Source organism: Lipotes vexillifer, unplaced genomic scaffold (genome assembly GCF_000442215.2).
Source record: "Lipotes vexillifer unplaced genomic scaffold, Lipotes_vexillifer_v1.1 scaffold373, whole genome shotgun sequence".
NCBI lineage: Eukaryota > Metazoa > Chordata > Mammalia > Artiodactyla > Lipotidae > Lipotes > Lipotes vexillifer.
The window spans coordinates 802,220-820,220 of NW_006783733.1; the positions used below are offsets into that span (position 1 = coordinate 802,220).

General features: G+C 34.7%; 1 protein-coding gene across 2 annotated transcripts in view; it reads right to left on the minus strand.

The window, feature by feature from the left end:
* Nucleotides 1–18,001, minus strand: part of KLHL1 (kelch like family member 1) — a 379,107-nt gene that overhangs the window by 12,736 nt on the left and 348,370 nt on the right. For both annotated transcript variants that reach the window (XM_007456373.1, XM_007456372.1), the window contains one exon: nt 9,102–9,314. In XM_007456373.1, the coding sequence (XP_007456435.1) occupies nt 9,102–9,314 (213 nt within the window). The remainder of the gene's footprint in view (nt 1–9,101; nt 9,315–18,001) is intronic.

The window sequence follows — 18,001 nt, forward strand, 5'->3', positions numbered from 1 at the left end:
AAAAAAAAAAAAAAAAAAAAAAAACCATGGGAAAGAAAACTTAACTTTTTTTTTTCTAAAAACTCAATATTTGAGCACGTTTTCAGGAACCAATATCCACAATGTCTGGCTTTCTATACTTTAAGGTATTTAAAAAACATACCTAGACTCTTAATTGGATGGATGCTGAGTCATCTTACAAAAATGAATATCATGATTTCTTTCAACAAGGGAGTCAGATATGTAAATAACTACTGTTCTACAGTAGAATGAGGTTCTTTAAAACAGGTACAAGAAAGTGCTATGGTCACGAAACAGAAGTAATGGTTAAAAATCTGGGACAATTATGAAATACTTCACATTTGAAGTCTCCTTTAAATCGGATCTGAAAATCTATCCTAAATTTGCTAGAAAGAAAGAGATATTTTTACAAAGGAACATAAGTGTTAATAAAAATGCATGGCCAGCTTTGTGGAAAGTAGGTGTGCAGTGTGGCCAGGTTCAAGGGTATGAGAAGAAGCAGTGCTTTAAAAGGTGGTTTTTGGGTTTCCCTGGTGACAGAGTGGTTGAGAGTCCGCCTGCCGATGCAGGGGACATGGGTTCATGCCCCAGTCCAGGAAGATCCCACATGCTGCGGAGCGGCTGGGCCCGTGAGCCATGGCCGCTGAGCCTGTGCGTCCGGAGTCTGTGCTCCGCAACGGGAGAGGCCACAGCGGTGAGAGGCCTGCGTACTGCAAAAAAAAAAAAAAAAAGTGGTTTTTGATCAGCTCATGAATTGGTTGATTCCCAGAATAAGAAAGTATTTTGTGCTTACTCAATAGGAAAATAGGGAACCTTTGAAACTTGAGGAAATAAGTACAACATGAACAGAGCTACCTTTTAGTGACTATTACTCAAGATTCACTGGAAGGGAGAGATTGGTAAATCAAGAGATTGAAGCAGAGGGTCCAAGTATTATTATTGAATTTTAACCAAAAATAATTAAATTTCCAGAGAGTCTGATTACCATACATTACATACAGATATTTTATGTGTTGGGTGGTAAGACACCAAAGAATTCCTTGGTGAGTGTGCTTTACTTCAGATAAGAAGGAATGATTAAGCCACCTCTTTGCCTTTTTTTTTTTTTTTTTTTTTTTTTTTTTTTTTTTTGTGGTTGCGGAGCACAGGCTCCGGACGCGCAGGCTCAGCGGCCATGGCTCACGGGCCCAGCCGCTCCGCGGCATGTGGGATCCTCCCGAAACGGGGCACGAACCCGCGTCTCCCGCATCGGCAGGCGGACCCTCAAGCACTGCGCCACCAGGGAAGCCCCTGCCTTTAACTTACAACTGCAGGTTCAGATAAGAAAACATCTAGTAAGAGCCCAGTAGAGGAAATATAAAAGAAGACTGAATGAGAGCAAATTTATTCCTAGTTTGTTTTTCTACTCCAATCTTGTTATGAAATTTTAACGAAAAAAAGAAACAAACACAAACAAGCCAAAAAACCCACATACAGTTTATTGAAAATAAAGAAGGTTGTTACAAAAGAAATGACTGGAAGGACCCCAAGGATCTGGAGTTTATATTTTGCAGAGAATATTTATCCCAGGACATTACATGCATTTACACACCATGTCTGGAGGAGTTGTGACAATCAAGATGATATATGTGAAATGAGAGATTGGTTGAATGCCTGAAAATCAGGACCACCTTAAAGCATAGGCTGTCAGGCAAATAAAAAAGTAATTTTATATGCTATAGTTAATAAGTGTAAAACATCACAAGTAGACACAGGCACACATAGACACAAATGCAAATATGCAATCTATGCTATCAAATCTTTAAGATATTTAAATTTCTACAATGAATATTTTGAAATATATAAACATAAAAACAGAGGACAAAAAAAAGGAAAGATGAGAAAAGAAAAGACACCACAAGGAATCATCTTGTATAATCCACAAAGTGGAACATTTTATACAATACCTGACAATTTTTCAGGGAAAAAAAGCCCAGTAATAAAATGAATTACTAAGAAGAAGTAGCTGTTCTAAATTAAATGTGACTTTAAAATGTAACAAAATAAAGTGAGTGAAACTTACTTGGATCCCAATTTATAGACCAACTATTAAAAGATGTTTAAGGCATTTTGGAAATTTTAATTCTGGGTATCAGATTAAAATAAGATGTTATTTAAATTTTTATTAGTTGTGATAATGACGTTGTGATTATGCTAAAAATGTAAAGTTCTGATCATTTTCCATTGTTTGTTTCTGGGATGAATTCATAAAGGTTTTGAGCTAAAGTAAAGAATTACTTTAAAACACTTCAGGAAAATAAATACTGTAAAGGTGAATGGATGAAGCAATTTGGTGATGGTTGTTGAATCTGGGTAATGAATGCGGGGAGTTGTTTACTTTTCTGTCAGGAAATTTTTGTCATAAAAATAACTTTAAAAGGAAGAATGTATAATACTCTTAATATCAGTGAAACATGAACTTTCTTTATATTTTATTCATTTTCCAATAGAAGCTAGTCTGCCTTTTGTCACAATCACTTCACTTAAATAGCTTTTCCTGAAGTCCTATTTTAGTCCCCATGTAATTATTATTCAGCTCTATAGGATTTTTTTCAACTATTGTCTGCATAGCAGACTTTATCACTTTGCAAAAAGGCAGAAGAACTGAGAAAAAAGCTAACACTAAGTTCACTAAAGAATAATAAATGCATTTCTGAAGGCTTCTGAAATTTTAAGTGAAGCTCATATAATGAAGATATTCTCATATACTCATACTTCAGGGAAAACTAAAAAACACTAGTATGTCCCTTATCTAGGTACACATTTAAAATAATATCCTACACTTCGAAATAGATATCATTCTTTTCACATTTTACAAAATTCCTGAAGAAAAGTTTAAAAATTTAGTGCATTCTCCTAGAAGATCCAAATCTTTGAATTAAATATACCTGTTTTCAGTGGTAGATAACATATTTCATGTATTTAATAACAATCTTTTAATTGATATCTGGCAATGGTGATGATATTTAAACATATATATTACTAGAAAATCAAACCAAACCAAAAGAAAAACTGAGTCCAAACTACCCCCTCCTACACACATACTCACACTCTCTCTCTCTCTCAGATATTTATGCAGTAATCACACTAATTCAAAATCACCCAGTAATGGTTATCCTTGTTCTCACATTAATGAATCTAAATTGATTTTTCTGTATTTAGAACTCCGTGGATTTACCTCTCAGCCTGGGGATACACATAACTGTTACCCCCCAAATGAAATAAACAGCATTTTTTAGCTTAGGGAAAGTTCCACAGTTGTATAAGCTCTTTCCAAACAATTACTAACAGCAAACTTTATCATTATCTGTTCACGTTTTTGACAAAATTTTGTTCTAAGCATTCTTTTTTTGCCTCGGGTTGCCTGTTTATAAAAAGAAAGAAAGGAAAGAAAAAGCAGGTGGGGGGTGGCTGCTGTCTTTTTGCATTTAGGCTGTCTGCCTTTCCTATGTCTCACCTTGGCCTTCATGGTCAGAATGTGAGCTCTGCATCAGGGACTCTATTAAAGTTTACAGCCTTCAGGAAAGAGATGCATCCGTATATAGTGGCTAAAATTGGCTGTAAAATGAAAACTTATCAAAGGCATATGACAACCACAGAACAAAAGTTAGTTTCTCATTGAAACTCCCCCTTGAAATTTTTGAGGTACTATTACTTTTTCAAGTATTGTTATTTCCACAATTAGAAGATAATAATTTATCTTATGTTTAATGGACAATATAACTAGATTTCTGCTCCTGCTTTCAACAGTTTTTGTTCAGTTTTATACAAACGTATTTTTAAATTGTATTTACGTATTTTTAATTTGATTTCAACTTTTCTGTGAAGGTGTATGAAAAACTCTATTTTGATTAGGTCATATTCCATTACATCTACTCTTCAAGGTTGAGGGGAGGAGAGATGAGCTGATGACAGAACCAGAGAAAGCAAGGACCAGCTAAGCAACTCCGACTCCTCTCAGGTGTAGCTTTCCAATTAAAGTTTTAAAAATTATTTAAGCTATTGTCAATCAACAGAGCATGGAGCATACACAGAAGATCTTAATGCTAGTAAAAACTCACTTTTAAAATAAATATCTTTAACAGTTCAAAACTAAAGAGAAATAGATTCTATTTTTTTTTAGAAATAGATTCTTTATGTAATTATTTTTTTTACTCATATAATAGAAAAATTTACTAGTGCTGTGAGGCAAAATTATGTATTTTTAAATACCTTTCTCAATGTGAAAATGAATTTCAGAGTTTGATACCAGCGTTGATAACCTTCCATCTACATACGACATCACATGTTTCATCTTTTCATGTACATCTACCTTCCACAGATTGTTCTCCTTCCTCCAAAACTTGCAGATAAATTACCATGATGTCAGCATTCCAGGCAGAATATCCCAGGACAACAGATTACTCTGTCACTCCCTGTGTCCAGCTGACCACTTCAAAGATAACACTTGCCTAAGCTAGTGTTATAAGCTACTGAGGCAAATATAATCACAAATATAAATTAGTATGGTTATGGTATAGGTTAATAATTTTTGCATCTACTTATAAAACAAGGGCTTTATATACGTATATTGTCATAGGATCTCCATCTGTTGTATATATTTCTACCAGAAATTTGAACACAATTTGTTATCAAAGAAGTAGCAAAGATTATGCATGCACAATAATAGAAAAACAAAGGCAAAAAAAATATTTTCATGATGCACTCATTTGGCTGGTTCCAACACTAGGATCTTAAGAAGAATAAAAAGAAATATTTATTATAAAGTAAAATAGTGCCTACCTAACATTTTAACTTTAAACAATTCAAGCAATTACATTTTTGTAGAAAATTTAGGATCTCACATATCAAAAAATGTGAATTAATATATTGATGTGCTACTTAAGGCCTAGGATAGCATCCATAATTTAAATAAAAAGTAAGTCTCTCCTTTATCATCTCTCTTCAGTGTTCAGAAATTCTTGGATTATGTCTAAACCAAAAGGATAAAATGAGAAATTAAGAGAAATGAAAGAATCCAAAATTCCATGCTTGCTCTATATATTAATGTTTATGGTAATCTAAAAAGAATTATTAAAGTAGAAAATGTAGTTATCCCTGTATGTCGGACAGCATATCTTAAATTATTTCATTTTTAACAAAGATCTAAAGATGATAAAAATAGAGTCATATACTTACAATAATAATTTAAATACTGTTATTTTAGATGACTTTTTCTGTTATGACTGGAGTAGATTTTGGTAGAGTTTGAAAAAAAGTATATTTATTATAAGTTGTATATCAAAATTGTGATTATTGTTAATAGTGTTTGGTTTATAAGGTATAATGATATAATTTTTAACAAAATATATGATTAATTTCTTAATATTTTAGTCTCAATCAAAATTTTTCTGTTTATTGAAGATATGCCTAAAGCATATGTAAATCATGAATCCTCAGCCAGTGATGATGGAAATGGGTGTTCACATGCAAATAGAGAAGTAATAAATCAGTATCTATCTACATATTTTTCCATCAGTCCATCCAAACATTCATCCATCCATCCATCCCTCCATTTATCCCTTTTAAAACCTATCTTTCCTTCAATCCACCTGAACATTCATCCATCCGAACATTCATCCATCCCTCTATCATCCCTCTTAAAATCTCTATCTATCTATCTATCTATCTATCTATCTATCTATCTATTTATCTACATACCTACCTGTTTACAGTATACCTCATAATGTTTTCCTTGTGAGAAATTTGATGCCTCTTTTCCTTGGTGTCTGACTGATTTAATAAATGCTTGTTAAGTGCTTACTCAGTGCCAGGAATTGAGCCAAGTGGAGGAGTATAGGCATAGATAAGACAATCTTGGCCAGCACATAGAATCTAGTTTAGTGGAAAAATTGATGTAAAATAATTTTTTCATTATGTTGATAATTCGTACAAAGGAAAACTCCATTGCACTTTCAGGTCAAATCTGCATTATGAAAAGTTTCCTCTGGCTACTGTAAGGGGAAAAGATTGGAGGAAGCAAGAGTGGATATTACAAAGGCAGGTTTAGGAGGTTCCTTTAATGTTGACACCCCTTTCCTATCAGGTCTCATTACTGGGATGTAGATTCAAGGGCAAAGGTGGTCCTGATCTCTTATTAGCCAGCAGTGGTACTGATGGCTTTGAGCATATTTTCTGATCCATTGCGTGATTTCCAGCTTTGTGATCTCAAAGTTCTAATTATTTATTTCTTTATCTCTTTTTTTCTAATACCTTTTAAGGTCTATTTAGTACAGTGAAAGCACACACAAAACAATATTTATTGAATAAGTGAATAGATGAATGTGCTTTTTCTAATGAATTGCACCTTCTAGGTCTAAATTCTGCTAAAACTTACTGCATTTTTGCACACTGCTTTTGTCCACCAAGATGCTCTCACTAGGGTGAGGCTTGGCTACAAAATTAGTTTTTACTGTTCCAGCAACTATTCTAAACTTCATGTTCTTACTCAGTCTCTGCTTTCTTATCTGTTTTGATTTGAAGTACCAGTGTTCCTTGCATTTAAGAAAGCCTGACTTTACAATTTTTGATAGATGCTATATAACTGTACTTTGCTACTTTATAATACCTTTATACTTCTATAAGAAATCATTGTCACATAACAACATTTGTCTATCTACTTATTTATCTATAAAACATAATATTGTACACTACCGGCTATTCCTAATGATTTGTTTGCCTATGATTATATACTAAGAAACATTCCTTACATTACACATGCAAAGTAATTCTACAGGGGTACCATTATGTAAAATCATCAATATAGAACATATCTTATAGAAATTGTAAGAAATGCTGTTAATCTGACATATGGTATGAGCTCGGATAAGGATCCTGTGCTTCTGCATTACTTAAGTTGTTCATCCCCACTGCACTCCTATAACTTAAAATAGTTATGCCTAATTAAATACAATATTGCACCATAAATGTATTCCTAGACTGAATTCTTTATGCCTCTGTTCACAAACAACATTTTAATGCATTAGAGAGTAAACCTAGAAAATAATGTGTATGAAATATCATTTTATTAGTGGCATTTTTATATTTGCCATAAAAGTAGCAGCCTCATCATATTCATTTTCTTTGTCATTGTTTCCCAAGAATTTAGCAAAGGAAAATGTGAATAACCTGTCATTCTATTAGCAGTATTTTTTAAATAAACGGTTGCATGTTTGTGTTTATAAAAGCATGCATTTATTAATTTGGACTCTGACCACTGTCCTCACTATAGCACCTATAGTTCCTAATTTCAATGGACAAGAGAACATTGAATTACAACTGTGGTGAGCTTAATGCCATCCTCTATGTATATATAGCCATAAACCTGTAGTCCATTTCACAGAGTAGCAATATCGTTAAACATTTCTGTATTTTATCCTAGAAGTGGCTTAAGTTTGAACAGAGCCTGTTCACTAAAAGCTATCTCTTGCCAATGGCCTTATTCTCAGTAAAAATGTTCACGTATCCTAAGAATAAATTATCATAAATGAGAGAGAGCCCCTTTCTTCCAATGACTATTCCACTATCAAACATGGATATAAAGGATTTGGTTTCTTGATATTAAGAGGAAAATTGCTGTGGTCATCAGTGTGATCCTCCAGACATCTGCTCCTCTTCCAGGTACAAGGTCAGATACTGTCTTTCCACACTGTGAAGTTTTCTGTGGTCATGTGACTGAGTTGTCATCAAAGTATCAACAAAGGAGAATTATATTACTTGAAGGTTGAATCTTTAAGAATGCATAAACAATGTAGTACTATTCTCTGGCTTTTCCCTTCTGACGTGGAGACCAGCGGTGTCCATATTTTAGCTTTTATGTCCTTTTGGGTACTAGAGTAATAATATCACATGGACACACAGCATGAAAAATAAGAGCATTATAGTATTAAGTCACTAAAACTTTTGAAGTTATTCATTAACGTAGAATTACTTATCCTATCACAGGTGATAAAAAAAAATTATCCTCAATATTTCTTAATCTCACTTCCTCATGTATCAGCATGTTTCCTTATGTAATAGAAAATATCACTGTAAGTTTCTCTAACTCTCTAATCTTTACTTCACATGACATAAAAGTGCTAAGAGATCCACATCCACTAAAGAGAATTCAGCCATAACCATGCCAGGAAGTGTGTGGATAGTTGGACCAAGACTGAAGCCAAGGTAAATTTTCACTCCAGTCTCTGTGCACCAGCCATTTTTAGGAAGGAATTAAAAGAGGATCTATACTTCTTCTATACACCAGGATAATAGGCAATATAGTTCTAGTAAGCCTGTCTTACATTAAGAAAGGTATGGCATAAAACAAAGTTCATAATTCACCTTTACGAATTTGAAGACAGTAGTAGAACAAATAAGACAGGATGAATAGAACAGATAAATAAAATATCCATTTTTTTAAAAAAAGAATTAACAGACATTCATTCATTTTAAAAATTATTTAAAACTGTATTTTTTTTTTTTTTTTTTCCTTGCGTTATGCGGGCCTCTCACTGTTGTGGCCTCTCCCATTTGCGGAGCACAGGCTCCGGACGCGCAGGCTCAGCGGCCACGGCTCACGGGCCCAGCCGCTCCGCGGCATGTGGGATCCTCCCGAAACGGGGCACGAACCCGCGTCTCCTGCATCGGCAGGCGGACTCTCAAGCACTGCGCCACCAGGGAAGCCCTAAAACTGTATTTTAATAGACCTTTTAAAACATATTAATGAGAAGTTTAAAGATAACTTTAGAATTATGTGAAAATAAATTGTAGGGTTTTAAAAAATATTAGTTGAAAAGAACAGAAAAAGGAAAGAAGGAAGGAGGGAGGGAGGATGAGGAAATAAAAAATAAGGTAAGGCATAAAGTGTGTGTGTGTGCGTGCACGTGGGCACACGCAAGAGCGAGAGAAAGAGAGAGACTAATAAAGCAGCTCTAGGAGTTGAATTTACTTTACTAAATTATGCAGATTTTATAATTGCTTGCATTAGGTATCAATGTAATTTGCATTCTTTCTTTCACTATAACTGTGCCTTGGGATCTTACCTTTCTACATAATCTAGCAGCCGAGAACAGTGGTTTGAAGCAGGAGCATCATGACCTCCTACTGCATAAAGAAAACCATCACATGTGGCCACTCCAACACCCCCTCTTCGTTTACACATTGGAGCACACATGTTCCACTTATTTGTGTGAGGATCATAATATTCCATTGAACTCAAACAGGAACTTCCATCACGACCTCCAACTGAATACAACCTAAAAACACAATTGGGCAAACATGATTTAGTATTACAGTCTGTATGACCAAATGAAGAAAAAGAAAATTTCTTTACAAATAAATTTTCAATCACAGCATGGTCCTCAAATGTGTTAAAGATATATTACTTCACATGGAAATTTTTGTTAAAGGAACATTATAACTAATTAAATATACCTGAATCCCATGATTTTAATAAGCTATATACTAGATGAAATTAAAATGATAATTTTCTAACCTCTATTTCTAGAATGTTAGATTAAAACTATTTTTGTGTAAATAATTAAATCATCTGATACATTATTTTAATAAATATTGAGGAATGCCTATTTTAAAATAAGATATATTTATCTTCAATTTTTCTTGAAAATGAGCATAATCAGAAGAAAATCGATTATCTTACTTGTTGTTCAGCAATTGATTTTGCTAATGATTTTGCCAGTAGGTAAATCATGCCTACTTCTTGTGTTCTGTATTCACAGTTTAGAACACTAAATAAATGGAATAATTTAAACACATACTGTCATAACACTAGCTTTCTTAATCAGTGCCTATACTATAGCTAATGTGTTATCTGGATAGACAAAACTTTATAGGAAACAATCGTACAATGATATTAGCCTGATTGAATACTGCTGAAATTTACTTGATACATTTATTTTGCTATTTCATTACTGAGAAGTATGATAGGAACCCAGGAAAAGAAATATTACAGCACACATGATACTTAAAATACATTCATAGAATACAAAAGTAGACATACATTATCTATTCCTAGTAAAAACATTCTTGCTTATTTAATAATAGCCATGAAGATTGTATCACAGAAAGGTACAGAGTTGAATTTATTTATTCACTCATTTATTCAACACATAACTTTGAATGCCTAGTATATGTCACACACCATCCCAAATTTTGTGAATATAACCATGAACAAAACATTAAACAATTCCTTGCACTCAATTCTACTAGGAGTGATATAGACACAATACACACAGTAAACACATGTATTATATACTACTAAGGGCTGTAGTCACATAGAGCAGGGAAGTGGAGTCAGGAGTGCAAATGGTGGGAGTGGGAGTTGTAGTTACAAAGTTAAATATATGATCAAAAAAGTTCTCATTGAGAAGGTGATGCTTGCCCCAAAACTTGAAGAAGATGGTAGTGTTTGGAGGTGAGTTCAGGAATTTCTCTGGGGGAGAAGATTTGAGGTCGATTGAACAGGTTAGTGCAAAGTTCCAGGGTCAGGAAGGAAGCCAGAACAGCAACAGCAGAGATAGTGGGCGGGGTAGCAGAGGAGATGATAGGTGAGGGTAAAGGGTAGGCCTCACACAGGTGTTTAGATGTTTGTCTAATGTCTAAAGCAAATGTAGACATTTTCCCTAAGTGAAACAGGAAGCCATGGGAGGATTTTGAGTAGAGGAATGTTATAACTTGTTTATGGTTTAATAAGATTAGATGTCACAAAATTTTTGCTTTACTAGTGGACATTATGCTTAATATATTGGTAAACAGACTTAATTCTAACTAAGTAAATGCATAGGAAGACATTATTACTTAGTATATAAAATAGTTTAGGCCTTAGATTTAAAAATTACTCCTCTAATATTCTTCAGTAAGTCTAAAATATGATGTTTAAACTGACTTCAAATCCTGGAGATATTTTTAAGATGTTTTTGTTTCTCTCAATGCCTGCCATGAAAAAATACTTTTGATTGCCCAAGTGTTCCCATTATGGATGTAATGCCTCTTTGCATGATTACTCACAAGTTGTCTGCTGGCTCTCAGTCTTGCAATATGCTGAAATTAACCAATAGGAGCAATTTAAAGGACAAGTATTGGACAATTTAGCTTGCAAAGTCACCCAGAAGTGAAATGATTATTCACTCGGAAGTTTTTATCATCCTAAAAACTTTTTCATGCTTTGCAAAATCTGAACTTTATTTGTGTTTCATTTAAATTGAAGATCTAACTCAAAAGAAGTATGCTATAATATTGAGATATTGTTATTAAAACTTAGCAAAATAACTTTTTGCAGAGATTTTATTTATTGGTTAAGTATCTTCATGAAGGGCACCTAGCACAGTCCCTGGTACATAGTTTACATATAAGAAAAGTATTCCCCTTTTTATTTTCTTTTCTTTTTTTTTTTTTTTTTTTTTTTGCTGTATGCAGGCCTCCCACTGCTGTGGCCTCTCCCGTTGCGGAGCACAGGCTCCGGACGCGCAGGCTCAGCGGCCATGGCTCACGGGCCCAGCCGCTCCGCGGCACGTGGGATCCTCCCGGACTGGGGCACGAACCCGCGTCCCCTGCATCGGCAGGCGGACTCTCAACCACTGCTCCACCTGGGAAGCCCTTATTTTTTATTGTTTTAATGCAATGGTTGACTTCAAGCTACTGTGTTTATTCATATACATTATAGTGACAAATTATACTGTTGCTTTATCTGGACCCAGCATTGCTGATACTAAAATAATTCTATACAATATTTTATCACACTTTTTTGAAATTATTAAAGAATGCTAACATATACAAATATATAGTTAAATGTGTATAAAAATAATGATAATTAAACATATTGTTCACATTATAGAAGTCAAATATAGAGCCTATTAGCATAGCCTTGTATTTGAAAAGAAAATGTATCTTAAATTTCACAAGTTACAACATCATTGACTTCTTAATATAATTATATATATATATATATATATATATTATAAACCACTATTTATTCAATCTCTCTGCCTTTTGTGTGAAACCTCTCCTAATAAAACTCAATAACACATGGGTTTATACAAAAGAAATTTATGTAACACCTCTATAAAAATGATATAATATCTGACAGTTTTTTTTGTAAAATAAATGTTTGATACATCATAGCTGTTATTTTATAAATTATTTACTAAAGCCTAAGCTAGGTTATCAGGGTTTTATTTCATTTGGTAAATGTCCCTTTTAATGTTCTTCCTATTATATAGTCTACAGATTAACACTGAAATTATTATAATTCTGATAATGTAATATAAATTATTAATACTAGAGCAAAAGCGGTTGAAAATAATAAATACACTACAATTTTTTCCTCAAAAAAAGCTTTGCAAAAGAAATGAGAAAATTATAATTGTATAGAATAGATAATAGTGTATTTTGGGGCTGATTTGTGGGGTAATTATTAAAACCAACAGGTGCATTTCAATACTTGAAAATATATTGCAGCTAGAATAAATGTTGCAATGTACACACAAAAATTCATGGACAATTATCCAAGGTTATCTTCTCAGATCTCCTCTTACAATCTATTTAATCATAGTTTAGACTGATTCTCTGTTTTGTTTTACTACAATGACAAATTAGATGTTGAGAATATGAAGAGCAGAGAAGGATCTGATACTAGAAGTAAATGCACTGACAACATAAGAAGTGACAGCTGACAGTTTCATGGCAAGAAAGGAAACATGATATTTTAACTTAGAGTTGAAAGATGAGTAGAAATTTGTAAGATGAAGAAATAGGGAAAAGCATTACATACAGGGAAAGCATTATGTGTAAAGACAAGGGACATGAAAGGTCATAGCTGGGGATAGAGTGGCAAGTATGTCATATTGGTGGAACGGGTGATAGTGAAGGAGGGGAAGAAGAGATATGGTTGGTAGGATGAAAAGGTTAGACTGAGAATGAAGGGGATTGTATGCCATGCTATGGAGCTGGAATTTCATTCAGAGCAATGAGAAAAGGGCAGAAAAATAACATACTTAGGAGACATCACTATCATAGGTCAGATTGAACATCCATCCCTCCTTGCATGCCAAAAATTGGCAGGAGGTCAGAAATACCCCTGACTTAAGTAAACTCTTCTAGAATTTTGCTGAGAATGAATGAGTCTTCCCTATCCCTTTCATTAACTTATGTGTTTATTCAGCCTACAGAAAAGTTTTATATAAAGTTTAGCAACAAGGTCTTTCTGTTTTGAGATCTAGTTGCCAGGTGCCCATCTCAGCACCATGTAGTTTATATTCTAGTACAGGTATATTTCATTTTATTATGCATGATTTATGCATTTATTGCATTTGATTGTGCTTCACCTTATTGAGTTTTGCAGGTATTTCCTTTTTCTTTTTTTAACAAATCAAAGTTTTATGGTAATCCTGCATTGTCAGATGATGGTTAGCACTTTTTGGCAATAAAGTATTTTTTAAATTAAGGTATGTAGATTGTTTTTAAAAAAATAATGCTATTGCACACAATAAACTATGATATAGTGTAAACATAACTTTTATATGCACTGGGAAATGAAAAACTCCATGTGACTCCCTTTATTGCAATATATACTTTATTGTGGTGGTCTGGAATCAAACCTGCAATGTCTTCGGGGATGCCTGTCCGTACAATATGGCAGTAGGAAGAAATAAATTCTGTATTAGTTAAGATATGGGTTCAAATATATGTAAAGTGGCTTTGCAGGTAGGAGCTGAGACCCAGGCTGCTTCCAACTTTCAACCTATCATCTGTAGGATAAGACCCTTTATCAAGAACTGTGAAGAGTGAAATTTTACCAGACCTGAAAGCTAAAAAATTAGCCTACCACAGTTTCATAGATGCTGGTAAAATACACAAGATTCTGGGATCAGAAAGAAATGACTGTTTCTCATGCACAACAGATAGAATGAGCTCTATGTTCACATGGGTTTCCCCTGTCCCTCCAAGTCCCACCAGGGTGATACAGAGAGATTCAGGTGAATGCTTATTTACACAGAGGACTTTTCTCACATCTGGAGTTTATGAACTGCTAATCCTTAAAGGGGCTGCCAGCAAACCTGTCCAATCATTGCTCTGAAGGTAGATATTATCTTTATTATTGTGTTCCTGCTCTCTCAAGGAACAAACCTGCTCTCTGCCCAAAAGAAAGACACTATCTCTACCTTCCAAAGCTGTTCGATTTACAAATATCCTTGAAAAGATGGTGAAAAAAGTTGTCAATATTTTTGCTTGGAAAATGTGCAGGAATGTTAAAAGCCCATGGAGAATTGTCTACAAACCCTCTGGTCCTGAAGGTGGAGTCCTAACTATCACAGCCACAGTTCAAACAGAAGGATGAATGAAAAGTGGAAGAAGGAGCGCATCCTCTCCCTTTAAGAATCAATCTTTTAAGTTTCACTACTCACTTTTTACATCCAGTTGGCCAGAACTTAGTTACATGACAGTACCCAAATGATCAGGTGCTGGGAAATGTTATCTTTATTTTAAGTGGCCACTTGCCTAGCTAACAGTGCTGTGCATACTGTCATATAAAAAGGAATGAATGACTATTAAGAGCCAATTATAACCTTCTGCCACAGCACTAGATCTTTTCCAGCCCTGTGTGCCATTGTGCATTCTGTCCTAAGTACCTTGTTACTATATAGGGTGGGTTACTGTTCATTCATCACTCATTAATCAATTCAGGTATGTCTCCACTAGAAAGTCTTTTTGATCCCACTTTTTCTTTTCCCCAGAAATTTAATGTTATTTTTAATCTGTATACTAGGGAAATTTATTTAATATGTGGCATATCTTATCATTGGTACACAACTTCAGGAATGGCTATAGAAACTGTGGTATAACACCTTTGATGCAACTCTCTAGATCCAGAACTTTGTTTGATCCTTTATTTCCTAATTGATGGAGAACTCTTTCATCTGATCCCCTGATAAGGCTTGTCATTCCTGCTCTTATCATTGGTACACAACTTCAGGAATGGCTATAGAAACTGTGGTATAACACCTTTGATGCAACTCTCTAGATCCAGAACTTTGTTTGATCCTTTATTTCCTAATTGATGGAGAACTCTTTCATCTGATCCCCTGATAAGGCTTGTCATTTCTGCTATCAAAATACTCCTGCATATACCTTTCAGTGAGTAATTTCCATGAGAGGTACTAGTTGAGTGCCTGAGAGTACAGTGAGTGGGATTTCAGTAAGCTTACACATCAGACTGCTTTTGTTCCCACTTACTAAGAAATGTTGGTACATGTAGCAAACTCAGTCTGAGACTCTGTTATTATGTATTGGTTTGCTATGATTTCAAATTCACTTATTTATGACCAAAAAAAAATGAAGTTGTTTGTAGAAGTAAAGTTGTTTTGATATAAGAATGAAGTAAGTTCTGTCTGGATGTCATCATCTCATCTGCCCTTGATTGATAAGCACTTAGTAGCTCAGCTGCTGAGGGGCCCATCTGGGGGCTTTTCAATAAAAACTTGTGGAGAAGCAACTCTGGCAAAGGGGACATTTAGACTATAAATACAGAGAGTTCGTGAAGGCTATCGCAGAGTTTCAGTCTGGACAAAGCTACCCTTTGCTAATTTAGCTCTCGGAAGATCTTGGGCATTAGTTTCTGCTATGATAATGGAGACTTATTTATCAGCCAGTGGTGATCCCCAGGACTATCAGCCTGCCTGTCAACACCACTGCCATCGTTCCCTGGCAACATGCTCTAGCAACTGAGGGACTTTTATTTTTCCACTGGCAGCTGCACATCAGCTCTTGGTTGGCAAAACCAAACCGCCTCTTCCAGAAACCAAAACTCATAGAAAGAGTACACTTCAAGTAAATTTGGACTTTATTTCTATCTTCTCCCCTTGCCTGAAACAATAGTGTATTTAATCTATCATGGGTATGATATTTCTTTATTGGCTTATTAAGAGACATGACCCTGTATGCTATTGGTTTGTGAAATTCCTACAGTGAAGCTGTGTTTAAACTACTGGCAAAGACAATCTCAGTCCCTGAGCATAATTTGCTGCCCCAAGCAAAACGGACTTGCTGTCATTATAGCCTATGGTTAACAGAACCCACTTACATTTATTTATTAGAATGTGCCTATATTTCCTAAAAAATCTCTGACAATTATAAATACAGAAATTAATTTATGTTAATGAATTGCATCCCACCCAACTTAGTAGGATTTACTAACCCAAAACCTGGTAGAAATGGTCATTTCAATTTTAATTCCTCCATGTTTCCTTGCCAGCTCCCACTCTACACCTATTACAATTCTGAATTTCTTTCTTTTGATGTTTCTTATTTCCTTATTAATATAATGTAAGCTCTCTGAGGGCAAATTTGATTTATTTTCTCTGATATATCATCATAGCAAGTACTTATTTGTAAATTTTTAAAAAATGAATGAAGCAAGCACTCATACCCAATTCTTGAAAAAGAATGATGTATGAATGGAAGTTGTCAAAGAAAAGGCACCTGTTTAAGTTCCGCTGAAATAAGATATTGACATATTGCAGAGAAAAGTATCAATCCTGTGTCTTGGGAATGCAAAAGATGGAATGATTATTTTTTAATTGGTGAATTTTAAAAGGGTTAATAAAAAAGATACAGGTTAAACTAGGCTTTGGGTGATGGAGATATTACAAATAATTTCATTTAGGTTTTATTTAAAGGCACATCTTAATATATTTTTAATGCTTTTTTATACTATTGTTCTCAAGTACAATAAACTGAATTCTGTTTGTACCAATCTTGCCACATGGAATTTAACACACATAGAGACCTAGATTTGTGTTAGGCTGTCACTCTAGAGAGTTTTCAAATGTATCAAAAGACCAGATGAAAATCTGGGGAGAGAAACTAAATGGACAGTGGACAGTCACAAGTTATTAAGAAAAAAATGGAAGGGAAATCTGGGGAGAGAGATGAGTAGGTAAAAATGCAGAAGAGTGTGAACATCAAGCCATTCTTTATGTTTGGGACATAGGGTGGCTGTAAGGCAAGTGGTTAAGAGAGCAGACTGGAGAAGGAAAGAGAGGTCTGTTTCATAAAACCACTGAATTTTAAATTAAGGAGTTTGGCAGTAGTTATGCTCAAGTTGGGAGCCAAAATGAATTGTCTTCTTGAGATAGGCTGGGTCTTGAGACCACTGCTACAGTGCTTGCACCTGGACAAATGTCTCCACTAGCAGAAAAATACAAAGAAAGTATAAGGGACTAAAAATAGCTGCATGCATGTACAGTTGGGGCAAATTATGAACAAGAAGATATAAAAGAAACCACAAAAAACAGGGTGTTGGGAGAAAAAGCAGGGTACTGCATATGCACCTTGCACACAGCACCACCATGGGGGTGGGCAGACCACCCAAGCCACCTCTTCGGCCCAATCCTGGACCCACCTGTATCCCATATAAAGAAGAAGCTAGCCCTGCCTCATGGAGCAAGCAAGGAAAACTGTTACTTGTTTTCACTCCCTCCTACTGCAGCAAGAACCCCAGTAAAGCCTTGCCTGTATTTCTTGCCTGGCCTCATCAATTTCTATTGATTGAGGGGGCCAAGAACCCTGGTCAGTAACATTCTTTTGCTATACATTTTAATTCTGAGGCATGATTTATCAAGTAATCCCTATGAACCACTGGAATGCATCTCAGCCAGTCTACTTTTGTGATGAGATTCTAATAATTTTATAGTTTCCTTGAGCAATTATAAATTATTCTTCAGCCAGGGTGATTTTTACAAAATTTAAATACAACCATGTTGCTTCCCTTTTTTAAACCTTTTATAATATTTTTACCTTAGCCAAGTTGCTATGACCTAGAGGCTGGCTTTCTATCCAATCTATTGGGGCCACTATTCCTCATTATATTTCAGCTAAACTCAACTTTTCCTCCTTTTATTTGCAATTCACACTCAGGAACTGAACA